This window comes from Heterocephalus glaber, unplaced genomic scaffold (assembly GCF_053883595.1).
Source record: "Heterocephalus glaber isolate CG9 unplaced genomic scaffold, H.glaber_assembly_v1.0 deba00000122, whole genome shotgun sequence".
Taxonomy (NCBI): domain Eukaryota; kingdom Metazoa; phylum Chordata; class Mammalia; order Rodentia; family Bathyergidae; genus Heterocephalus; species Heterocephalus glaber.
This window is the reverse complement of record NW_028258138.1, coordinates 49,547,849-49,575,062: the sequence shown is the minus strand read 5'-3', so window position 1 is coordinate 49,575,062 and position 27,214 is coordinate 49,547,849. Positions and strand designations below refer to the sequence as shown.

The 27,214-nt window shown below is 37.1% G+C and overlaps 1 protein-coding gene across 3 annotated transcripts in view; it reads right to left on the bottom strand.

Moving 5' to 3' along the window:
• Tmem45a (transmembrane protein 45A) overlaps positions 1-27,214 on the bottom strand; it is a 100,721-nt gene that overhangs the window by 30,938 nt on the left and 42,569 nt on the right. For 2 of the 3 annotated variants that reach the window (XM_087214316.1, XM_004857978.4), the window contains 3 exons: positions 4,729-4,921; positions 3,230-3,436; positions 1,658-1,842 (listed from right to left, as the gene is read on the bottom strand). In XM_087214316.1, the coding sequence (XP_087070442.1) occupies positions 1,658-1,842; positions 3,230-3,436; positions 4,729-4,918 (582 nt within the window). In that variant the 5' untranslated portion in view covers positions 4,919-4,921. The remainder of the gene's footprint in view (positions 1-1,657; positions 1,843-3,229; positions 3,437-4,728; positions 4,922-27,214) is intronic. The other variant, XM_013077074.2, reaches the window with a different exon arrangement.

Sequence of the window (27,214 nt, the reverse complement as noted above, 5' to 3'; positions counted from 1 at the left end):
ATGATAAAAAAAAAATCTACACCTAGACATATAATAGACAAGATCCCAGAAACCCAACAGAAGAACAAAAAACTATAAGCAGTTAGAGAAAAGAAACAAATCACATACAAAGGAAAGCCCATCAGAATCACAGCAGACTTTTCAACACAAACCCTCAAGGAGAGCCTGGAGTGAGGTATTCTAAGACCTAAAAGAAAATTAACCTTCAACCTAGATTGATGTATCCTGCAAACTGTCTTTCAAAATTGATGGGGAAATAAGGTATTTCTAGGACAAAGAACACCTGAGAAACTGCATGAATACCAAACCAGCACTCCAAAAAGCAATTAGTCTATGATATTGAGTGAAATCTTAACTCCATTTCTGCTTGAAATTCCACATAATCTGAGTAAATCAGGAAAAATTAAGATTTGTGCCTTAATCATCAGTTCCCATTTTTAAATTCATTTTAATTGCAAGAAGAACTTTCACCTACAGCATGTCACAGATGGTGCCAGGACCTTTGGCTTTATTGGTACACATAAATTTCACAATAATTACTAGTTCTCAAAACAATTCCAAGAAAAACACTTTGTTATCCTCCATACTAGAGGGGAAAATGGAACTCAGCAACTTTAGTAATTTCCTCAGTATTGAAAACAGCTGAATTATTAAGGCATGATTACTTTTCTTTTCTTTATCCCATGCTCTTTCCCATATAGCCTTTCCATAGAGGGCAGCATGGAGGGCAATGGCTAGATAACAACATCAGGCAAATCAATGAAATAACATTATAAGCACAAATCTCACTTTCTAGTGACTAAAAATCTCTTCTAAAATGTCTTTCCAGTGCTGGGGATTTAGCTCAATGGTTCTGCCACCTGCCTCGAAAGTGCAAGGTCCTGAGTTTGATTCCTGGTACCAATAAATAAATAAATAAATAAATAAATAAAATGTCTTTCTTAATTAAACCACATTTTATTTCCACCCCAGACTTTCTTTACACCTATACATGCATGTTGGATTATTATTTGTCAGTACTTATAAAACATATGTTCACTAACTGGAATTCATCTGTTCAGTAACATAAGGTTAGGGTGTTGTCATAAAATGTTCAGGTTAGACAAACCCAGATTCAGATCCTATCTCCATTATGGTGTGAGACTGGGAAAATAATTTGGGCTTTCTGAATCTTCCTAGTTGTAAATTAGAGACAGTAATACCTAACTTCCAGATTGTTGCAAGGACAGAATGCAATAATATGTCCACAAAAATCTAGTACAGAGGCTAACATAGAGTTGTTTCTCAAAAAGAATAATTTTTCCCTTCCTGCTTTCCATGTATTTCTTAAGCTTACTACTACTCTTTAGCCGGTAAGCTGCTTTAGCTTCAGGACCTATTTCTGATTAAAAGCATCAGCACAGAGATCTTACATAAATGGATAATCAGGTATGTGATGAAGATGTGCACAAATACTTCCTACCCAGGTGCTCTGACAATGTCCCCACCAGGGCTTCTAGGGCACTTTTAAAAAATCATCTTCAGAGAGGCCCACATTCTCACTACAGGCAGCACTGCAGAGTGAAGTCTCTGAGGTCTAAATATAAAATGCACCATCAAATAAGGGGAGAAGCTACATGCCAAGACACAGGCACATTAGCTGGAGGCACCAACTCACCTGCCAAAACCAGCTCCCTTGTAGCAGGATGAGGCTTGACCGGAGGAGCTCCAGAAGCACATTGTTCCGTGTGAAGAACTCAATGAAGACCAGTAAGCCTGCCAAAAAGGAGATCAAGGCCAGCAGCTGGTGCACAAAGACATCTAGCATTTCCCGGCCATGAGTATGGTTTTGGAAGATAAAAGCTAATAGACAAAGAACAAACAGTTTGTCTTTTTCAGTGAAACACAAGGCTACCCACTGTCTTTCTTTCTCCCTCTTTTTTCACAGAATTTTATACACACACATGCACAACTGTTACAAAGATCAGGTCCCCACCGATTCTAACAATAATGTATTTTTTTCATTTTTGGAGTCATCACTACTTTTTCAGAACGGAATTTTCAAAATCTAATCTTGCTTTTCCCATCTTCAGTCTTTAACCTATCCTCTAACACAACATGAAATTTTCAACTAACTATATTTCAAAGCATTATCTATTTAGAATTATGAATAATAAGCATAACAGGGTGGGGAGCTATAATTAAGGCACATGTATGATGAATAATCTGAAATCAAAGACTTAAAGGAATTCAATCGGTTGGAGGAAGCAAATGCATATATAAATCATAAAGGTAGACACTGAAATATGTGACTGACCCCCTCCAGAATCTCAAAAAGTAGTAGCAAACTGGGAATTGCCTTTCCAAGAAGTAGTAACTAGCTGCATTTTTTTCATTTCATGGACAGTGTTTAATTTCATCTAAGCCTTTTCATTCAAAGAAGCAAAGATGTTCATTCAAAATATAGCAACACCCTGAGATAATGAGAATCATGCTATTAGTGTTTGGCATCCATCCTTTATCTAGCCCTTGTTCTCAAAGAGGAAAAAGAAAAGTTCTTATCTTCAAATGTAAGAGACAAGGGGGAAAGTTACCAAGTGACTGCTTCATAGTCACTTGGGGCTTTTGTAGTTCCACAGTAAACCTATTTCTTACATGTATGGTAAATAAAAACCAGTCATTAAATATTTGTTTACTTTCTCTCCCTAGAGTAAACAGGAAAACCAGCTGAATACAAACATATTGATTTTTATCAACCTCTCAAAATTAAAACCTCATATTTTTGTAGGTGAATGCTTTGGGCCCTACTTACCATGTTTAGTGGCAGAACTTTACTATACTAATACTTTAGAAGCTGGTTAGTAGAGAATGAAAGGTATTCTGCTGTGAGTGATTGCACCATTTCAGGATACTTATGGTCCACTTCTCTAAGTTCAGTTTTCATTCTTAAAAGTGAAAAAAGTATGATATCCCAGACAACTAGAAGATAAGGAACCACTGCAGATAATTCCTTAAGAAACATGTGAAATGTGAATAAAGCATATTTTGATTATGCTTGCCACATTCTACTAAATGAATCAGTATGGAAGATCTTTGGCCTCCTCCCTAGGACACCCAAATGTCTCACCATGGCCCAGATATATGGCCCTATAAATCAAAACTGCACTAAAGCACTAAAGATGTATTATTATAAAGGGCTACACAAATGTCTTCTAAGAGAGAAAAGGTACAGAAAAATACTGATACTTACTTTCTACAAATAATGCATTTGAGAACATTAACTTGGGTAAGGAGACTGGAAGTGAACTGATGGTGAAACATAAGATATTAGCCACACCCAGCAGCCCAAAGAAGAAATACATGGTGCAATGATGCCAGCGTATGAGTTGGTTCCACTGGCCTTCTTTATATAAAATCAGGTAGGGTCCTCCAGAAATAAATTGCTCCCCAAGCATCCCTGAAAAGGAACATACCGCAATTTTAGTAACCCTCTCCATAATTATACCTAGCATGCATAATAGCACATGAGGAGGTGTACCCACTGCCTGTTCCAATCTGCTGTTGTCTTATGTCATTGATTCCTTCTGAGTTGTTCCCTAACAGATTAGCAATGATGGTTGGGGCTCTTTTTAAAAGGTTCAAACAACCAATTTTAGTCAAAAATTACCAGTTTATTCAAATAGCTATTTCAGATCTTTAATACTAATGATTTTAGTTCAATTGTCTATTCCATTTTAATGACTGAGGTAAATCTTGAATGACTGGGTTTTGAATTTATGGGATCAGGCCTATAAAGGCTGATTATTTCTTTTTAGATATTACATCTTTGGGTGGCTGCCACAAACTAAGAGGTTGTCCTTGTTTCTCAATAAAAATGCTAAAATGTTCTGCTTTCCCTAACTGAAGATGACAAGTCCCAGACAATTGTACCATCTGATTGTCCAATTTAATTTTCTTTGAGATGTTTTCTTATTTGCTAACCCATGAATGAATGAATTAATTAATTTTAGCAGTGGCAAAGTTCATTTGAAAAAGTAAAAGTGAAGAGTGAGAGAGACACTGGCTCTGCAGAGCAAACTTGGGCTGAGTAAAAGGAAAAAGCAAGATAAAAGTACACCCTGGAGAAAGCAATGCAAACTATCATGAGGAAAGCCAAGATAGCAAGCTCTCATTGGCCTCTGTAAGCCATTGAATTTAGCAAGGAAATTTCTTCTTGGAAATGGTTACTCTGTAATTTTATGACCATAGCAAAGTCCTATTGTCATGGAGAAATCATGAAAAAATTTTAATAGGAAAATGGGACTCTTCACCTTGTTCAAAAGAAAAATTTTAATGGCACTCTAAAAACAGAACATTTCATAGAATCCATGTTATTGAAGGTTTCTCACATGCACTTGATTATTATTATTTTGTCATTTTAAAAATGGTTTCCGACAGTGTTTATTGCTTCAAGTATTAAAACAATTGATAATAACATTATTTCAAAGCTTCCAACAAATTCTGTAAAGGAAATTCACCTTGACTGGTTAGGCAAATAAATTAACTATTGTGACTAATTCATTAAGGAATAGGCTTTTGTATAAACATAAAGTATCACTTTCCTAACATTATATCAGATAGAAGTTACAATTAGAATATATATTAAGAACCACAAAATTCTTTATAGCAATTTTTAAATTTTGTATATTGAATCTTCTTTTTACACATGAAATACCCCAAAGAAGAAAATAGAAGAAATTATCTGCTCACCAGTTAAGGCCATGAGGACTAGTATAATTCCCTCCAAAATTTCTATCCAACGAAATAATGCTTTAGAACCAAGGTAGCAAGTTCTCTTTTGCTTTTTGCAGACATACTTCAGAATACTCTTTGTGCTCCACCAAACACCCATGATAAACAAGAAGCTTCCAGGGAGGGCATGACCTTTGAAACTTCCCATGGTCTATAAAAATAAGAATATACAGAAAGCAGACATTTCATTTTTGGAATTGGCAAAATATCTCTTGTCTACATGAAGTACACTATCTTTTGATGATTATGGGCACTTTATACATCCTACTATACATCAACATCAATAAAAAGAAAATAAAAATTCACATTTGTTGAACACTTTCCATGTAATAAGAATGGTGTCAAGTGCTTTACATTGTATCTGTAACCTTATTTTTGCAACATGCCTATGCATGAGAGATTATTAGTTCAATTTCAATTGAGATACTGGCTTGGAAAATTTAATGAGTTGCCCAGATCTCATAACTATAAGGCAAAACTTTAGTATTTTTTTAACACAGAACTCAAAAGATTTCTTTAAAAGGCAATGTATACTTTATCACACAGTTGACCTTTAATCATACTTATAAGTAGTATAAAAGTTTATCCATATGTTTAAAATTTGAAGTAATGTGAAATTGCATACAAACAAATGTTTAACTAGATAAGTTCAAAGCATCAAAGATTAAATTGTGAAAGAGTGTTCATGCAATATTTTTGTGTTCCTCCCCACACCTTCCTAGGCTCTCTTCTTTTTGGACTGGAGCCATGTTTTTAAATTCTGGCTAATCTATTAAGTCACTTCTAGCCTGAGTCTGTTAAAGTTTTGTGATTCCTTTCCCTCTCTTCCCATCTTGGCATCCTTAGTGTGACATTATTTCCAACACAACAGATAGTTATGCAGCCTACTTCAATTTTGTAAGGAACAACACTTCATTGTGGTAAGGTATTAAAATTTTGAGGTTTATTTTTCAAGCAGCTTAGTCCTTCTTACCCAGATGTATCCCAACCAAATTATATTGCAAAATTTGTTTACACTATATCACATGGTGGGCTCACCTCTGACTAATAAACAGCAATACCCTACATTTTAGGTCAGTGATATAGAAAATCAGCCTTGAATTACATGAGTTTGTAATGATCCAAGCAGCTCTTTGTTCAAAGATATTCATACCATCAACAGAATAATGAAGACAGGGTCAAGATAATCCTTGTTGATTTAACACTAGGTCAGATCCAAGCAAACACATGAAAGAGTTTCAGGATTCCCCCTGCCCAGCAGACTTCTTTATCTCCTTGAGTGAGTATAGTACCTTTCAGTTCGGGGTTGAACATTTTAGGATACTTCCAACATGCTCTGCTTTTAAGGTAAACTTCCAGAAAATTGTGAAGGTGACCCAAACATCAAAAGCCTTTACTCACCAGTCAAGATTCCAGATGCTCATTTCAGTGCATCCTTGAATCATCCAAATCATCCAAGAGAATCAGACTGAATAATCATATAGTGATAAGCACAGGCTCTAGTCTTAAATCTGATTCTAGTGGTAGGATTTGGGCCATGTCCTTTAACCTTACTTAGCTTTAGGTCTTAATGAATAAAAGGAGGAAATGAGCCTGCGTTATACCTGGAGTTCTTGCTCTAATTCATTTTCTCTACCACCACCTGTACCACAGTGTTACCGAGTCTACCTGTTTGTTTTGATTTAGACAACCCCATAAGATTGATGAGTAATTCTACATGGGATGGTAAACTTTTTGGACTTTTCTAAAAAAATAATTTTATATGATTTAAAGAAGCTTACACATTTTACATTTTCTTTTCTACAGGAAAGTAACTTGTAGGAATTTATCCTGAAGACATACTTTGAAATGTACATACCAAATTTAAAACAGTATATAGGTCAAAAATTAGAATGAATAAATGATTATGCAGCTACTAAAACATATAGTTTTTAAATGTTTTTTAATGATAGGACATATATTTAATGACAAGAATAGGATAAAAATTAGGGACAGAGGCTTGGATTCAGACTGGGTAGGTCTGAATGCCAAGTTTATCATTTACTGGATACATGATTTTTGGCAAGTTATTTGACCTTTCAACTTCTAAACTGCCTCTTCTGTAAAATGGGACAAATAATTTTTACTTCCTAAAATAATTTTTACTTTATAAAATTAAAATGAGTTACTCTGAAGCAAAAAACATACAGTACCATGAAAAAAGCTCATGTTATCCTCATCCCACCTCAAAATACCAGAGTAAAACCAAATGAACAACTTATTGGACACTAACTACAGAAAAGCAAAGTTTCTATACAATTAATTTGACAATCACTCATGTGACACATACAACATTTCTTCTAGTAATCTTAGAGGGCTACTGGGCCCTTTTGTGGTCATTTAACTTCATTAATGAAATTAGAGAATAAACTCCTTGAAAAATGGGACAATAAATCTACTTTTCTACTTCCCACTGGAACAGAAAGTGGATAGTGTCCTATATACCACAGAATTCTAAATTAACAAGAATAACTAAGCTCTTCTTATAATACAATATCATTTATTTACAAAACATCTCTGATGTCTCAAAAGCCATCTCATATTCAACATACCTAAAACTGAGTTAAACATCTTATTTACAAACCCACAGCCAGAAAGTAACTTTCTTAGTTGCCTACTGGGTAATTATATTTGAAAATACTACATCATTCACCCACTTGTCCAAATCCAAAGTATGAAGCCATCCTTAGATCTGGCTAGTTCCCTAAAAATAAGTGGTTATTGAGACTTGTCACAAGTCCTAGTCATGCACCACCTGCTCTGAGAACCAAAGCCAATAGAGCGCATTATTTTTTTATGTCAATCAAGATGGGCAGCAACAATATAATTGATGTAAGTTCTAAGACAATAAGACAGTTGCTGCCATATAGGGAGATTGCCACAAGTATCAGAGTTGAATCATAGTCATAACAAGTTACAATAGAAGATGGCAGAACAAACACGCTGACCTCATTTGGAACCACATCCTAATCTTTGTCTGCATTGTACAATAGGAACTCAGGTACTTCAGGTACCTATTGGAGAACAGACATTGCCTTTGACTAAACAAATGCAATAAATGGGGAAACCAGAAAGGCAGAAATATTGAAGTATAGCCCTTATTAACAAGCTGATTACAAGTTCTTTAGAATTGTTTAGCAAGACTTGCACATATGAATGAGAATAGGGCTCCATATGAGAAAAGTATATGGTGGACATAATTCAAAAACAGTGTAGAGGATGAGGAACCCATGATGAGCAGGGTACAGTGAAAAGCACCATCACAACAACTGAATGCATCCTAAGTAAAAGAATGCAGAAATAAGAATTTTGATCTGCAAGAGAGTTTCTCAATCTCTTGAAGTCCAGCCCCACCCATCATCCCATTGGGAAGAGGACGAGTGTCTCATCACAGATTATACTGCCAAGATGCAGGAGTCTTATTTGAATAAAAGCATGTTTTGATTTGCATTTCTCTGATGATTAGTGATGTTGTGCATTTTTCATATACTTGTAGGCCACTTTTTGAAAAAGTCTATATAGATCTTTTACATATTTGTTTAACCAAATTAGTTTTTTTGCTATTGAATTGAGTTCTTCATCTATTCTGTGTATTAATCCTTGTCAGATACATGATTTACAGATATTTTTGCTCATTCTGAAGGTTGTCTCTTCACTCTCTTGATTGTTTCTTTTGCTATGCACAAGTTTTCAGCTTGATGTTATTCCTTTTGTTCATTTTTGCTTTTGTTGACTGTACTTTTGGGGTTTTACCAAAAAAATTACTTTGCCCCAGTTAGAATGGCTGTTTTCAAAATGATTCTTTTAAATTAAAAAATGCTGGTATGGATGTAGAGAAAGGTGAACTCTTATACACTGTTGGTGGGAATGTAAATTAGTGTAGCTATTATGCAAAACCACATGGAGGTTCTTAAAATATGTAAAGATATAAGTACTAGATGATCCAGCAGGCCTATGATTGGTTATATATCCAAAGGAAGTAAAATCAGTATATTGAAAAGATAGCCATACTCTCAGTTTATTGCAGCTTTATTCATAATACCCAGGGCATGGAATCAATCTAAGTACCCAATAACAAATGACTGGATTTTAAGAAAATGTACATACATACAATGAAATATGATTTAGCTATAGAAAAACAAATGAAATCCTTCACTTGTAGCAACATGGATGAGCCTGGAGGACATTAAGTAAAATAAATTAGACATAAAAAGAAAGATACTGTATGACCACACTCATGTGTGGAGTCCAAAGAAGGTAAATTCATAGAAGCAGTGGTTACCAAAGACTGGGGAGGGGAAGTAAAAGAGGAAATGAGGTGAGACTGGTCAATAGATACAAAATTAAAAAGAGACACAATAAGTTTTGGTGTTCTGCACAATAGAAAAACTAAATTCAATGATATTGCATTGAATATTTCAGAATAACTAGAAGAGAGGTTTTTGTTCACACCACAAAGAATGGTAAATATATGAGGTGATGGATATGCAAAACACCCTGATTTTATAGTACAATGTGTACATGTATCAAAATATTACACTGTACCCCATAAATATATATTATTTATCAATTAAAATCAAAATTTTAAAAATAAGTTATATGGGAAAAACTTTAAAGAAAAAGAATAACTGCATAATAAATTCTAACAGCCACCTAATGCCATCCTAGATTCACACCCAAATACATTGAAAAGCACCTTGCCACTTTTTATGAAGTTAAACACATTTATCGCTAAATCCAGCAATTCCACTGCTAAATAGTTATCCAAGAGAAATGAAAATTGTGTACACGTGAAGATTCATATTTAGATGCTCACAGTAGATTTATTCATAGTAACTCAAACATATGAATAATCATATAATCATATGGTGGGATCTGGTTGTAGTAGTTTAGTTTTGTTATTATAAATAGGCAATTTTAAAAGCCTAAGATCATGTCAGATGAAAGAGTTAAGCAAGAAGCCTGTTAAGCTTTAAAATTTAAAAGAAAAATATATACCATAACATGAGCTAAGATTAATAATATCAACAAGAATGAAAATCAGGACAGGGGAATTAAAGGAGGAGGGGGGGAGGGGAAGAGAAGAGGAAGAGAATTTTAAAAAGAAGCTGCAGTATGTACATGTACCCACTCCCCAAGATGACTGTAAACTGCATGCACTGTAAAGATGTACTAATAGAATAAAAAGGCAAGAAAGAAAAAATCAATATAAGTACCCAATAAAAATTATAGCAGCAACAATAAAAAAGAAAATAGCCCGATCAAGTTAAGAACTAATTCAGTGACCCAATCCAATCTTAGAGAAACAATGATAAACACACAAAGAAAAGATAAAAGGTTGGGATGAGTGCAGACAGATGAAGACTTTTTCCTCCAGAAAAATGACTCTTATCCAGAATATGGTGATTTGGTTAGAAATCTGGAACTGGAGAGAACAGATGTGCAAGATAGTCAATTTACTTTTCAAATTCTTTTAAAAATCCCAGTCCCTTCCCCTGCTCTGCTTATGTATATAAGATCAGAACAGAGACCCATGATTAGAATTTCTGCTTGGAATCCCCTTGTAATAGATCTCTATTATGAGTTTTCCCTTTTTATTCCCAATAAAATTCTCATAACTTTCTCCTTTTGTTTGAAACTTCATTCCTCATTGTTTGTGGGCCAAAACTGGATTATTCTTTATTTTTGAATTCTTTTATTGGTATATTTTAGGTATACAACACATTTACATTTCTCATTGGGAACTTATAACTTTACACGATGCATCTTGGTTATTATTTTGTCCCCATTCGCACCCCTGCCTTCACCCTCTCCACCCTTCCCTATTTACAAAGACTTTATTTCCATTTTTTCCATTTATCATCATTATTCCTTTCCCTTCTTTCCTTTCCTCTGCCCCTCCTACTTCATGCACTTTGCCCCTTTTCTTCCTATTTCACATTACCTATTATGTATTTTAGTCCTTATTTACACTTTCAGTTTCTCACACCAGAGAAACTATTTGGTATTTATACATATGTGTCCTATTTATTTCACTTAAGAGTATCACCTCAATGTGCATCCATTTAGCTATAAATGTCTCTAATTTCTCAGTTCTTATGCCTGAGTAGTACTCTACTTTATAAAAAAACACACACACACACACATTTTCTTTACCCAGTCTCCAGATGATGGGCATTTGGGCTGTTTCCAAGTTTGAGCTATCACAAACTGTGCCACTCTGAACATGGGTGCACATATATCACTGTGGTATGATTCTTTTAATTCTTTGGGGAAGATCTCCAACAGGTGAAATGGGACTTCCAGTCCTAGTTCTTTGAGATATCTCCATACTGATTTCCACAGTAGTTGCACCAGTCTACACTCCCACCAGCAGTGGAGCAGGGTTCCTCTTTCCCCACAGCCCCACCAGCATTTCTTACTGGTTGATTTCATGATAGCAGCCATTCTTTCTGTAGTGAGGTGGAATCTCAGCATTGTTTTCATTTGTATCTCTCCAATGACCAGTGATGTTGAACATTTTTTCATGTTTTTATTTGCTATTTCTACTTCTTTGTCTGAGAAATGTCTGTTCATTTCAGATGCCCATTTTTGGATTGGGTTTTTAAATTTGGGAGGTCTGATCTTTTTAAGTTCTTTATAGATTCAAGATAGTAGACCTTTGTCTGAGGAAAAGGAGGTGAAGATTTCTTTCCACATTGTGGGTTATCTCTTCACACTGCAGGTGGTTTCTCTTGCTGTGCTGAAGCTTTTTAATAAAAAGAGATCCCACTTGTTGACTGGGTTAGTTCACAGGAAACTTAGTTTTTGTTCATAAAATCTTTTCCTATACCGATGTATTCAAGGGTTCTACCTAAGCTCTGTTCCAGTCAGTTCAGCATTTCTATTTTAGTATTTAGATCTTTAATCCATTTTGATTTTAGGTTAGTGCATGGCAAGAGATATAGGTGTAGTTTTAATCTTTGGCAAGTTGAAACCCAATTTTTTCAGCACCATTTACTAAAAAGGCTATCTTTCCTCCAGTGATGGGTTTTGGCTCCTTTATCAAAGATGAGATGGCTCAGTGTGTCTGGAATTGTTTCTGCATCTTCTGATCTGTTCCACTGGTCCTCAGTTCTATGTCTTTGCCAGTACCATGCTGTTTTTATCACAGGAGCTTTGCAGTATAGATGCAGGTTGGGGATTGTGATACTCCCTGCCATGTCTCTGTTACCTAGAATTTCTTCAGCTATTCTGGGTCTCTTCTTCTTCCAAATGAATTTTTGGATTGTTTTCTCAAGGTCCATGAAGTGTGCTGCTGGGATCTCAATTGGAATTGCATTGAACCTATATAGCAGTTTTGGAAGTATGGCCAATTTCACTATGGTAATCCTTCCTAACGAGAAGCAGGGGAATGTCTGTCCATTTTCTTTTCTTTTTTTTTGTATTAAATTCTTTTATTGGTACATTGTAGATATACAACACAATTACATTTCTCATTGGGAATTGTACCTTTATATAATGCATCTTGGTTCTTATTTTTTCCCCATTCCTAGCCTTCCCTTCATGCCTTCCACGCTTCCCTATTTACAAAGACTTTATTTCCATTTATACCATTTCTCATCATTTTTTTCTTTCCCTTCTTTCCTTTCCCCTGCCCCTCCCACTACCCCTACCCCTTTGGACATTTTCTTCCTATTTTACATTATCATTTATTCATTCTAATAATTGGTACAATATAATGACATTCATCCTTGGAAATTTGCACCTTTACATAGTCTCTCTTGGTTCTTATTTTTCACCCTTGCCCAACACTCCCTTCAACCCCTCCAGTCCTCCCTATTTACAAAGATTTTCTTCCAATTTTTCCATTTTCTCATGTGAATTCCATTCCCTTCTATCCTTTCCCCTAGCCCTCCCACTTCCTTCCCCTTTGCCCCTTTTCTTTCTATTTCACATTACCTATTATATATTTAGTCCTTATTTACACATTCAGTTTCTCACACCAGAGAAACTATTTGGTATATTCACATGTGTGTCCTATTTATTTCACTTAAGAGTATTGCCTCAATGTGCATCCACTTAGCTATAAATGTCTCTAATTTCTCCTTTTTTATGGCTGAGTACTACTCCATTATATAAAAAAACCACATTTTCTTTATCCTGTTTCCAGTTGATGGGCATTTGGGCTGTTTAAAAGTTTTAGCTATTACAAACTGTGCTGCTATGAACATGGGTGCTCATATATCACTGTGGTATGATTCTTTTAATTCTTTGGGGAAGATCCCCAGCATCGGAAGAGTGGGGTCAAATGGGACTTCCAGTCCTAGTTGTTTGAGGTATCTCCATACTGATTTCCACAGTGCTTGCACCAGTCTACACTCCCACCAGCAGTGGAGCAGGATTCCTCTTTCCCCACAGCCCCGCCAGCATTTGTTATTGGTTGATTTCATGATAGCAGCCATTCTTTCTGGAGTGAAGTGGAATCTCAGCATTGTTTTCATTTGCATCTCTCGAATGACCAGGGATGTTGAACATTTTTTCATGTATTTACTTGCTATTTCTAATTCCTTGTATGAGAAATGTCTGTTCATTTCAGATGCCCATTATTGGATTGGGTCTTTAAATTTCAGAGGTCTGATTTGTTTAAGTTCTTTATAGATTCGAGATAGTAGACCTTTGAGGAAAAGCAAGTGAAGATTTTTTCCCACATTGTGGGTTTTCTCTTCACACTGCTGGTAGTTTCTCTTGTTGTGCAGAAGCTTTTTTTTTTGTATTAAATTCTTTTATTGGTACATTGTAGGAATATAACACAATTACATTTCTCATTGGGAATTGTACCTTTATATAATGCATCTTGGTTCTTATTTTTTCCCCATTCCTAGCCCTCCCTTCATGCCCTCCACCCTTCCCTATTTACAAAGACTTTGTTTCCATTTTTTCCATTTCTCAGCATTTTTCCTTTCCCTTCTTTCCTTTCCCCTGCCCCTCCCACTACCCCTACCCCTTTGGACTTTTCTTCCTATTTTACATTATCGATTATTCATTCTAATCATTGGTACATTTTAGGTATACAGTATAATGACATTCATCATTGGAAATTTGCACCTTTACATAGTCTCTCTTGGTTCTTATTTTTCACCCTTGCCCAACACTCCCTTCAACCCCTCCAGTCCTCCCTATTTACAAAGATTTTGCTATTTTTCCATTTTCTTATATTAATCCCATTCCCTTCTATCCTTTCCCCTAGCCCTCCCACTTCCTTTCCCTTTGCCCCTTTTCTTCCTATTTCACATTACCTAGTATACATTTAGTCCTTATTTACACTTTCAGGTTCTCACACCAGAGACACTATTTGGTATTTACACATGTGTGTCCTATTTACTTCACTTAAGAGTATTGCCTCAATGTGCATCCACTTAGCTATAAATGTCTCTAATTTCTCATTTTTTATAGCTGAGTAGTACTCCATTTTATAAAAAGAACAACATTTTCTTTATCCAGTCTCCAGTTGATGGGCATTTGGGCTGTTTCCAAGTTTTAGCTATTACAAACTGCACTTCTATGAACATGGGTGCACATATATCACTGTGGTATGATTCTTTTAATTCTTTGGGGAAGATCCCCAGCATCTGAATAGTGGGGTCAAATGGGACTTCCAGTCCTAGTTCTTTGAGGTATCTCCATACTGATTTCCACAGTGCTTGCACCAGTCTACACTCCCAACAGCAGTGGAGCAGGGTTCCTCTTTCTCCACAGCACCGCCAGCATTTGTTATTGGTTGATTTCATGATAGCAGCCATTCTTTCTGGAGTGAAGTGGAATCTCAGCGTTGTTTTCATTTGCATCTCTCGAATGACCAATGATGTTGAACATTTTTTCATGTATTTATTTGCTATTTCTACTTCTTTATCTGAGAAATGTCTGTTCATTTCAGATGTCCATTTTCAGATTGGGTCTTTAAATTTAGGAGGTCTGATCTTTTGAAGTTCTTTATAGATTCGAAATAGTAGACCTTTGTCTGAGGAAGAGCAGGTGAAGATTTTTTCCCACATTGTGGGTTGTCTTTTCACATGGCTGGTGGTTTCTCTTGCTGTGCAGAAGCTTTTTAGTAAGAAGAGATCCCATTTGTTGATTGTTTGTGCTAGTTCATGGGCAGCTGAGGTTTTGTTCCTAAAATCTTTTCCTACACTGATGTCTTCAAGGATTCTACCTAACCTCTGTTCCAACTGGTTCAGAGTTTCTATTTTCATATTTAGATCTTTAATCCATTTTGATTTCAGTTTAGTGCATGGTGAGAGACACAGGTCTAGTTTTAATCTTTGGCAAGTTGAAGCCCAATTATTCCAGCACCATTTATTAAAGAGGCTGTCTTTCCTCCAGTGAGGGTGTTTGGCTCCTTTATCAAAGATGAGATGGCTGAATGTGTCTGGCATTGTTTTTACATCTTCTATTCTGTTCCACTGGTCTTCAAGTCTGTTTCTTTGCCAGTACCATGCTGTTTTTATCACAGTAGCTTTGTAGTACAGTTGCAGGTTGGGAATTGTGATACCCCTTGCCATGTCTCTGTTACCTAGAATTGCTTTTGCTATTCTGGGTCTCTTTTTGCTCCAAATGAATTTTTGAATTGTTTTCTCGAGGTCTATTAAGTATGCTGCTGGGATCTCAATTGGAATTGCATTAAATCTATATAGCAGTTTTGGAAGTATGGCCATTTTCACTATATTACTCCTCCCTACCCAGGAGCAGGGGATGTCTGTCCATTTTCTGATATCATCTTCAGTCTCTCTTTTCAGAGTGCCATAGTTTTCAGAGAAGAGGTCTTTGATTGCTTTCATTGGGATGATTCCTAGGTATTTCAGTTTTTTGGATGCTATTGTGAAAGGAATTATTTGCCCTATTTCTCTCTCAGTGAGTCTGTCATTGGTGTAGAGGAAAGCTATTGGTTTTTGTGTGTTGACCTTGTGACCAGCTACTTGACTGAATTTGGTTATTAAGTCTAGAAGACTTTTGGTGGAGTTCTTGGGGTCTTCTGTATAGAGTATCATGTCATCTGCAAAAAATGACAGTTTGACTTCTTCATTTCCTATCTTTATTCCTTTTCTTTCTTTCTCTTGTCTAATTGCCATGGCTAATGTTTCCAGAACTCTATTGAAGAAGAGTGGTGATAGTGGACATCCTTGTCTTGTTGCTGATTTGAGTGTGAAGGATTTCAGTTTTTGACCATTTAGTATGATAATGGCTATTGGTTTTTCATAGATGGCTTCTATCAGTTTGAGGCAGAGACCATCTACTCCAATTTTTGTAGGGTTTTTATCATAAATGCATGTTGGATTTTGTCAAATGCTTTTTCTGCATCTATGGAGATAATCATATGGTTTTTGTCCTTGGCTCTATTGATATAGTGTATGACATTGATTGATTTTCGTATATTAAACCATCCCTGCATCCCTGGGATGAATCCCACTTGATCAGGGTGTATGATCTTCTTGATGATCTTCTGCATTCTGTTTGCCATTATCTTATTAAGGATTTTTGCATCTATGTTCATTAGTGAGATTGGCCTATAGTTCTCTTTTTCAGATGGGTCTTTCTCTGCTTTGGGGATCAAGGTGATGCTTGCTTCTAGGAATGAATTTGGGAGTATTGCTTCCCTTTCAATTTCATTGAAGAGTTTAAACAGTAGTGGCAGCAGTTCCTCTCTAAATGTCTTATAGAATTCAACAGTGAAGCCATCAGGGCCCGGGATGTTCTTAGTTGATAAGTTTTTAATTACATTTTCAATTTCATTGGTTGATATTGGGTTGTTCAGAATTTTTAGGTCTTCTTGGTTCAACTTTGGTAATTCATATGTATCTAGGAATCTGTCTATTTCTTCTGTGTTGTCCATCTTATTGGCGTATAGGTTCTGGAAGTAGGTATTGATGACCATCTGGATTTCTGGTGGGTCTGTTGTCATTTCACCCTTTTCATTCCTATTTGCATGGATTTGGGCCTTTTCTTTCGTTTTTCTGAGAAGCTTGGATAAAGGTTTGTCAATTTTGTTGATTCTCTCGAAGAACCAACTCTTGGCTTCATTGATTTTTTGTATTGTTCTCTTAGTCTCCATTGCATTGATTTCTCCTCTGATCTTTATAATTTCCTCCCTCGTATGAGCTTTGGGGTTGTCCTGCTCTTCTTTTTCTAGAAGCTTGAGGTTCAGCATCAGCTTGTTTAATTGGTCTCTTTCTGTTTTCCTAATATGCGTATTCACTGCGATGAATTTCCCTCATAAGACTGCTTTCATTGTGTCCCATAGATTCTGATATGTTGTATTGTCACTGTCATTTAATTGAAGGAACTGTCTGATTTCTTCTTTATTTTCCTCTGTGACCCATTGGTTATTCAGAAGTGTATTGTTCAATTTCCACGTGTTTATGAAGTTTTTTGAGTTTCTTTTGCTATGGATCTCCAATTTCATTGCACTATGGCCTGATAATATACAGGGGATAACTTCAATTCCTTTGCACTTACTTAAACATGTTCTATGTGTGAGTATGTGGTCTATTTTTGAGAATGACCCATGTGCAGCTGAGAAGAATGTGTATTCTGATTTTGTGGGGTGGAAGACTCTGTAAACATCTGTTAAGTTCATTTCTTCAAGAGTTCGATTGAGTTCTAGTATTTCATTACTTATTTTTAGTCTAGTTGATTTATCTGTTTGTGACAGCAGGGTGTTGAGGTCCTGCACTACAATTGTATTATTGCAGATATGACTTTTCATGTCCATTAGTATCTGTTTTATATAGTTGGGTGCGCTAGTGTTTGGTGCATAGATATTTACGATTGTCATCTCTTCCTCTTGGATTCTTCCCTTTACAAGAATGTAGTGTCCTTCTTCATCTCTCTTAATCAGTGTTGGTTTGAAATCTACTTGATCTGCAAAGAGAATAGCTGCTCTTGCTTTTTTGGGGGTTCCCATCACATGGAGTATTGTTTTCCACCCTTTAACTTTCAGTCTATGAGTTTCCTTTTGAATGAAGTGTGTTTCTTGTATGCGGCATATTGTTGGATTTTGCTTCTTGACCCATTCTGACAGTCTATTTCTTTTGATTGGTGAATTGAGACCATTAACGTTGATGGTTATAACTGAAACATATTGACTTGTCATTGCCATGACTTTTTCTTTTTGTTGGGTTCTCCCCCTTTCCATTTAATTTCTTGTCATGCCAGATGGGTTCATTCTGCTTTGCTTCCTGGGGTTGTGATCCTCAATGTCTGTTCCTAGGCTATTGTGTAAAATTCTTTGGATTGCTGGTTTGGTATTCACGAAGTTCCTAAGGTGCTCTTTGTCATGAAAGTATCTTATTTCTCCATCCATTTTGAAAGATACTTTTGTAGGGAACATCAATCTGATGCGGAGGCTGTTTTCTTTTAGGGCTTGGAATATGTCACTCCAAGCTCTTCTTGCCTTGATGGTTTGTGTTGAGAAGTCTGCTGTGATTCTGATGAGCTTTCCTTTGTATGTGATTTGTTTCCTTTCTCTGACTGCTTGGAAAACTTTTTTCTTCTGTTGTGTTTCTGGAATCTTAACAATTATATTCTTATGTGTAGATTTTTTTGATCAAGGCCATTTGGAGTCCTATATGCCTCACTTATCTGTATGTCAAGCTCTTTTCCCCTGCTTGGGAAGTTCTCTGCCATTATTTCTGTGAAGAGATTTTTGATGTCATCTCCACTCTCTCCTTTCTTCAGTGAGCCCAATCAGTCTTATGTTATTCTTTTTTGCATCATCTAGCAGCTGCTGGATCGATTTCTCATGTTCCCTTATAATTTTGAAGCAATTTTTCCTTTCCTGGTCACTAATTTGCAATCTTATCTTCTATATCTGAAATTCTGTCCTCACATTGGCTCATTCTGCTGTGTAGAATTTCAATGGAATTTTTCATGTCCTGGAAATCTGTTTGCATCTGTTTTATGGATTCCATTTGTTTCTTATGCTGGGATTCCATCATGTTCCTCAGCTCCTCTCTAGATTTATTAATCATGTCTTGCACTAGGGGCACAATTTCTCCTGTTATCTGAGAAATTATTTCTGATTTCATTTTTTCCAGATCCCCTTTTGTTGCCAGTTCAGTGGGTCCAGGTGGTTGAGTATCAGAGTGTTCCATCTCATTACCCTTTGGGGTTGCTGTAGGTGATCTGGAAGTCTGATTTTGAGACTTATTTATGTGTTTTCTCATTTCGACTGGGGCAGGGTGCTGTTAGTGCCTGCATGGATTACCTCCTCTGAGCTGGGAGAGGTGGGACAGGGGCCGGGAGCAGCAGTAGGGATGGTGACCCAAAAGCCCTTTCCTGTGGGCTGGGTGCAGCCAGAGGGATGGTGGCCACGAAACCCCTTCCTCTGGACCAGGAGTATCAAGATGGTGGCTCAGAAGCCCCTCCCTCTTGGCCGGGAGCCCTTTCCTCTGGGCCAGGAGCAGTGGGACTCAGTACCTTGGTCTGGTGGTCTGGTGTCCTCTGCGTCATTGTAGTGTGGAATCAGGTGGCTGCCTGTCTGCAGTGGGGTGATTTGGTGTGTTCCGCATCACTCAGGACCTCGGTAGGGAGTGCACAGACCTGTCTGTCTGCAGTGGGCTGACTTGGCGTGTGTTCTTCATGACTGGGGACCTCGGTAGGGTGTGGCCTGTCTGCAGCGTGTTGACTTGGTGTCTTCCGCCTAACTCAGGACCTCGTTAAGGCATGCACAGACCTGCCTGTCTGAAGCAGGCTGATTTGAAGCATTCTGTGCTACTCAGGACTTCGGGAGGGCATGGGCAGACCTGCCTGTCTGCAGCAGGCTGATTTGGCGTGTTCTGTGGGACTTAGGACCTAGATAGGGCATGGGCTCCATTTTCTGATATCATCTTCAATCTCTCTTTTCAGAGTGCCATAGTTTTCAGAGAAGATGTCTTTGATTTCTTTCGTTAGGTTGATTCCTAGGTATTTCAGTTTTTTGGATGCTACTGTGGAAGGAATTATTTGGCCTATTTCTCTCTCATTGAGTCTGTCATTAGTGTACAGGAAAGTGATTGATTTTTTTGTGTTGATCTTGTATCCAGCTACTTTACTGATTTAGTTATTAAGTCTAGAAGACTTTTGGTGGAGTTTTTGGGGTCTTCTATGCACAGTATCATGTCATCTGCAAATAATGACAATTTGACTTCTTCATTTCCTATCTTTATTCCTTTCATTTCTGTCTCTTGTCTAACTGTTGTGGCTAATGTTTGCAGAACTATATTGAACAACAGTGGTGATAGTGGACATCCTTGTCTTGTTCCTGATTTGAGTGTGAAGGATTTCAGTTTTTGACCATTTAGTATGATAATGGCTGTTGGTTTTTCATAGATGGCTTCTATCAGTGTGAGGTAGAGACCATCTATTCCAATTTTTTGTAGGGTTTTTATCATAAATGCATGTTGGATTTTGTCAAATGCTTTTTCGGCTTCTATGAAGATGAACATATGGTTTTTGCCCTTGGCTCTATTGACATAGTGTATTACATTGACTGATTTGTGTATGTTTAATCATCCCTGCATCCCTGGGATGAATCCCACTTGATCAGAGTGTATGATTTTCTTGATGATCTTCTATATTCTATTTGCCAGTATCTTATTAAGGATTTTTGCATCTATGTTCATTAGTGAGATTGGCCTATAGTTCTCCTTTTTGGTTGGGTCTTTCTCTGCTTTGGGGATCAAAATGATGCTTGCTTCCAGGAATGAATTTGGGAGTATTACTTCTCTTTCAATTTCATTGAAGATTTAAACAGTAGTGGCAGTAGTTCCTCTCTAAATGTCTTGTAGAATTCAGCAGTGAAGCCATCTTAGTTGATAAATTTTTAATTATGTTTTCAATTTCATTGGTTGATATTTGGTTGTATAGAATTTCTAGATCTTCTTCATTCAACTTTGGTAATTCATATGTATCTAGGAATCTGTCCATTTCTTCTGGGTTGTCCATCTTATTGGCATATAGGTTCTCAAAGTAGGTATTGATGATCCTCTGGATTTCTGCTGGGTCTGTTGTAATTTCACCCTTTTCATTCCTAATTGCATGGATTTGGGCCTTTTCTTTCCTTTTTCTGAGAAGGTTGGCTAAAGGTTTGTCAATTTTTTTGATTCTTTCAAAGAACCAACTCTGACTTCATTGACTTTTTGTATCAATCTCTGAGTCTCCATTGCATTGATTTCTCCTCTGATCTTTATAATTTCCTCCCTTGTATGAGCTTTGGGGTTGTCCTGCTCTTCTTTTTCTAGAAGCTTGAGGTTCAGTATCAGGTTGTTTAATTGGTCTCTTTCTGTTTTCCTAATATGTGTATTCACTGTGATGAATTTCCCTCATAAGACTGCTTTCATTGTGTCTCATAGATTCCGATATGTTGTATTGTCATTTCAATTTAATTGAAGGAATTGTCTGATTTCTTATTTAATTTCCTCTGTGACCCATTTGTTATTCAGAAGTGTGTTGTTCAGTTTCCATGTGTTTATTAAATTTTTGCAGTTTCTTTTGCTATTGATCTCCAAGTTCATTGCACTATGGTCTGATAATATACAGGGGATAACTTCAGTTCCTTCGCACTTACTTAAATATGTTCCATGTGTGACTATGTGGTCTATTTTGGAGAATGACCCATGTGCATCTGAGAAGAATGCGTATTCTGATTTTGTGGGGTAGATCACTCTGTAAACATCTGTTAAGTTCACTTGTTCAAGAGTTCGATTGAGTTCTAGTATTTCATTACTTATTTTTAGTCTAGTTGATCTATCTATTTGTGACAGTGGGGTGTTGAGGTCCCCCACTACAATTGTATTAGTGCATATATGACTTTTCATGTCCGTTAGTTTTTGTTTTATATAGTTGTTTGCACTACTGTTTGGTGCATACATATTTATGATTGTCATCTTTTCCTCTTGGATTCTTCCCTTTACAAGGATGTAGTGTCCTTCTTTGTCTCTCTTAATCAGTGTTGGTTTGAAATCTACTTGATCTGCAAAGAGGATAGCTACTCCTGATTTTTTTCGGGTTCCCATCACATGGAGTATTGTTTTCCACCCTTTAACTTTCAGTCTATGAGTTTCCTTTTGAATGAAGTGTGTTTCTAGTATGCAGCATATTGTTGGATTTTGCTTCTTGACCCATTCTGCCAGTCTATTTCTTTTGATTGGTGAATTGAGACCATTAACGTTGATGGTTATAACTGAAACATATTGACTTGTCATTGCCATGACTTTTTCTTTTGTTGGGTTCTCCCCCTTTCCATTTAATTTCTTGTCATGCCAGATGGGTTCATTCTGCTTTGCTTCCTGGGGTTGTGATCCTCAATGTCTGTTCCTAGGCTATTGTGTAAAATTCTTTGGATTGCTGGTTTGGTAGTCACGAAGTTCCTAAGGTGCTCTTTGTCATGAAAGTATCTTATTTCTCCATCCATTTTGAAAGATAGTTTTGCAGGGTCCATCAATCTGGGTTGGAGGCTGTTTTCTTTTAGGGCTTGGAATATGTCACTCCAAGCTCTTCTTGCCTTGATGGTCTTTGTTGAGAGGTCTGCTGTGATTCTGATGGGCTTTGTTTTGTATGTGATTTGTTTCTTATCTCTAACTGCTTGAAGAACTTTGTTCTGTTGAGTTTCTGGAATCTTAACAATTATATGCCTCTGTGTAGATTTTTTTTTTGATCAAGGCTATTTGGAGTCCTATATGCCTCACTTATCTGTATGTCAAGTTCTTTTCCCCTGCTTGGGAAGTTTTCTGCCATTACTTCTGTGAAGATTTTTTTTTTAATGTCATCTGCACTCTCTCCTGTTTCTTCTTTGACTCCAATCCGTCTTATGTTTGAGCTGGGCATTTAGCTCAGTGGTTTTAATGCCTGCTATGCAAGTGCATGGACCCGAGTTTGATCCCCAGTACCAAAAAAATAAAAAGTCTTATTTTATTTTTCTTTGCATCATCTATCACCTGCTGCATTAATTTCTCATGTTCCCTTATAATTTTGAAGCATTTTTTTCCTGATAATTAATTGCAATATTATCTTGTGAATCTGAAATTCTGTCCTCATATTGGCTCATTCTACTGTGTAGACTTTCAGTGGAGTTTTTTATCTCCTGGAAATCTATTTGCATCTGTTTTATGGATTCCATTTGCTTCCAATGTTGGGATTCCATCCTGTTCCTGAGCTCCTCTCTAGATTTATTAATCATGTCTTGCACTATGATCACAATCTCTGCTGTTATCTGAGAAATTATTTCTGATTTCATTTTTTCCAGATCCCCTTTTGTTGCCAGTTCAGTGGGTCCAGGTGGTTGAGTATCAGAGTGTTCCATCTCATATCCCTTTGGGATTACTGTAATTAATCTGGAAGTCTGGTTTTGAGGCCTGTTTACTTGTCTTCTTATTTTGACCTGGGGGGCAAGGGGCTGCTGTTGGAACCTGTCCAGCTCACCTCATCTGAGCTTGGAGAGGTGGGACAGGGGCCAGGAACAGCAGGAGGGATGGCGGCCTGGAAGCCCCTTCCTTTAGGCCGGGAGGGGTAGGACAGATGGCAGCCCAAAAGCCCTTTCCTCTTGGCTGGGAGGAGTGGGACGGATAGTGGCCCAAAAGCCCTCTCCTCTGGGCCAGGAGTGGTGTGAGGGATGGTAGCCAGGGAGCCCCTTCCTCTGGGCTGGGAGCAGTGGGCTGGATGGTCATCAGGAAGCCCCTTCCTCTGGACCATGAGCAGTGGGATGGCAGCTCAGAAGCCCCTACCTCTGGGCCAGGAGTTGTGGGACAGACAGTGGCCCAAAATAACTTTCCTCTGGGCCAGGAGTGGTGGGACAGACAGTGGCCCAAAATAACTTTCCTCTGGGCCAGGAGTGGTGGGACAGACAGTCGCCTGAAAGCCCTTTCCTCTTGGCTTGGACAAACTGGGTTTATAGGGTAACATCATTAGAGGATCCATGGAGATCTGAGGTAATAACAATAGGCCTTAAGGAGCTTTTTTATCTTTTCCTTTTGCAAAAATGTGTTTTCTTTTAGGAAGAACAACACATCTCCTATAAAAACACAGCATTTCCTTGGCCATTTAAAAATGACCAGTGCAGCTGCTGTTCTAAATTCTGATGGGACAGGTTTCATTGCAGGCTGTCTGACTCCTTCCACACTAATGGAAGGGAATGTTGAGATTGCTCTGTCTCAATTTTCCTTTCTTGTTTAATCCTCTGCTGGTGAGGGAGCAATTTTAGCTCTGGCTGACCTTGCTTTAAATCTTTTAAGACTGAAGAGAATGATAGCTCTTGCGGGAATTGTTCCACTAATGCACAGAAAGTGATGAGGAGAAAACTCTTTTAGTGATAAGTCTTAATTTCACAGAAGAAATGGTAGAAAATTTCCAAGCATGGGAAAAGAACTTGACATACAGATAAGTGAGGCATATAGGACTCCAAATAGCCTTGATCAAAAAAAATCTACACATGGGCATATAGTTGTTAAGATTCCAGAAACTAAACAGAAGAATAAAGTTTTACAAGGAGTTAGAGAAAAGAAACAAATCACATACAAAGGAAAGCCCATCAGAATCACAGCAGACCTCTCAACACAAACCATCAAGGCAAGAAGAGCTTGGAGTGACATATTCCAAGCCCTAAAAGAAAACAGCCTCCAACCCAGATTGATGGACCCTGCAAAACTATCTTTCAAAATGGATGGAGAAATAAGATACTTTCATGACAAAGAGCACCTTAGGAACTTCGTGAATACCAAACCAGCACTCCAAAGAATTTTACAAAATATCCTAGGAACAAACATTGAGGATCACAACCCCAGGAAGCAAAGCAGAATGAACCCACTTGGCATAACAAGAAATTAAATGTAAAGGGGGAGGGCCCAACAAAAAGAAAAAGTCATGCCAATGACAAGTCAATACATTTCAGTAATAACCATCAATGTTAATTGTCTCAATTCACCAATCAAAAGAAATAGACTGGCAGAATGGGTCAAGAAGCAAAATCTAACAATATGCTGCATACAAGAAACACACTTCATTCAAAAGGAAACTCATAGACTGAAAGTTAAAGGGTGGAAAACAACACTGCATGTGACAGGATCCTGAAAAAAAGCAAGAGTAGCTATCCTCTTTGCAGATCAAGTAGATTTCAAACCAACACTGATTTAGAGAGATGAAGAAGGGCACTACATCCTTGTAAAGGGAAGAATCCAAGAGGAAGAGATGACAATCATAAATATCTATGAACCAAACACTAGTGGGACCAACTATGTAAAACAAATACTAATGGACATAGAAAGTCATATATACACTAATACAATTGTAGTGGGGGACCTCAACACCCCACTGTCACAAATAGATAGATCAACTAGACTAAAAATAAGTAATGAAATACTAGAACTCAATCGAACTCTTGAACAAATAAACTTAACAGATGTTTACAGAGTGTTCTACCCCACAAAATCAGAATACACATTCTTCTCAGCTGCACATGGGTCATTCTCCAAAATAGACCACATAGTCACACATGGAACATATTTAAGTAAGTGCGAAGGAACTGAAGTTATCCCCTGTATATTATCAGACCATAGTGCAATGAACTTGGAGATCAATAGTAAAAGAAACTGCAAAAATTTAATAAACACATGGAAATTGAACAACACACTTCTGAATAACCAATGGGTCACAGAGGAAATTAAATAAGAAATCAGACAATTCCTTCAATTAAATTGCAATGACAATACAACATATCAGAATCTATGAGACACAATGAAAGCAGTCTTATGAGGGAAATTCATCACAGTGAATACACATATTAGGAAAACAGAAAGAGACCAATTAAACAACCTGATACTGAACCTCAAGCTTCTAGAAAAAGAAGAGCAGGACAACCCCAAAGCTCATACAAGGGAGGAAATTATAAAGATCAGAGGAGAAATCAATGCAATGGAGACTAAGAGAACAATACAAAAAATCAATGAAGCCAAGAGTTGGTTCTTTGAAAGAATCAACAAAATTGACAACCCCTTAGCCAACCTTATCAGAAAAAGGAAAGAAAAGGCCCAAATCAGTTTGCTAGATACATATGAATTACCAAAGTTGAACGAAGAAGACCTAAAAATTCTAAACAACCCAATATCAACCAATGAAATTGAAAACATAATTAAAAATTTATCAACTAAGAAAAGGGCCCTGATGGCTTCACTGCTGAATTCTACAAGACATTTAAAGAGGAACTACTGCCACTGCTGTTTAAACTCTTCAATGAAATTGAAAGGGAAGCAATACTCCCAAATTCATTCCTGGAAACAAGCATCACCTTGATCCCCAAAGCAGAGAAAAACCCACCCCAAAAAGAGAGCTATAGTCCAGTCTCACTAATGAACATAGATGCAAAAATCCTTAATAAGATAATTGCAAACAGAATGCAAAAGATCATCAAGAAGATCATACACCTGGATCAAGTGGGATTCATCCCAGGGGTGCAGGGATGGTTCAACATATGCAAATCAATCAATGTAATACACTATATCAATAGAGCCAAGGACAAAAACCATATGATTATCTCCATAGATGCAGAAAAAGCATTTGACAAAATCCAACATGCATTTATGATAAAAACCCTACAAAAAATTGGAATAGATGGTCTCTACCTCAAACTGATAAAACCCATCTATGAAAAAGAACAGCCAATATCATACTAAATGGTCAAAAACTGAAATCCTTCACACTAAAATCAGGAACAAGACAAGGATGTCCACTATCACCACTCTTGTTCAATACAGTTCTGGAAACATCAGCCACAGCAATTAGACAAGAAAAAGAAATAAAAGGAATAAAGATAGGAAATGAAGAAGTCAAATTGTCATTATTTGCAGATGACATGATACTCTATATAGAAGACCCCAAGAACTCCACCAAAAGCCTTCTAGACTTAATAACCAAATTCAGTCAAGTAGCTGGGTACAAGGTCATCATAAAAAAAAATCAGTAGCTTTCCTCTACATGAACAGCAGACTCACTGAGAGAGAAAGAGGGAAAACAATTCCTTTCACAATAACATCCAAGAAACTGAAATACCTAGGAATCGACCTAACAAAAGAAATCAAACACTGCTTCTCTGAAAGCTATAGCACTTTGAAAACAGAGATTGAAGGGAATATCAGAAAATGGAAAGGCATCCCTTGCTCCTTGGTAGGAAGGATTAATATAGTGAAAATTGCCATACTTCCAAAACTGCTATATAGATTCAATGCAATTCCAATCCCAGCAGCATACTTCATGGACCTTGAGAAAACAATCCAAAATTCATTTGGAACAAGAAGAGACCCAGAATAGCAAAAGCAATTCTAGGTAACAAAGACATGGCAGGGGGTATCACAATCCCCAACCTGCAACTCTACTACAAAGCTATGGTGATAAAAAACAGCAT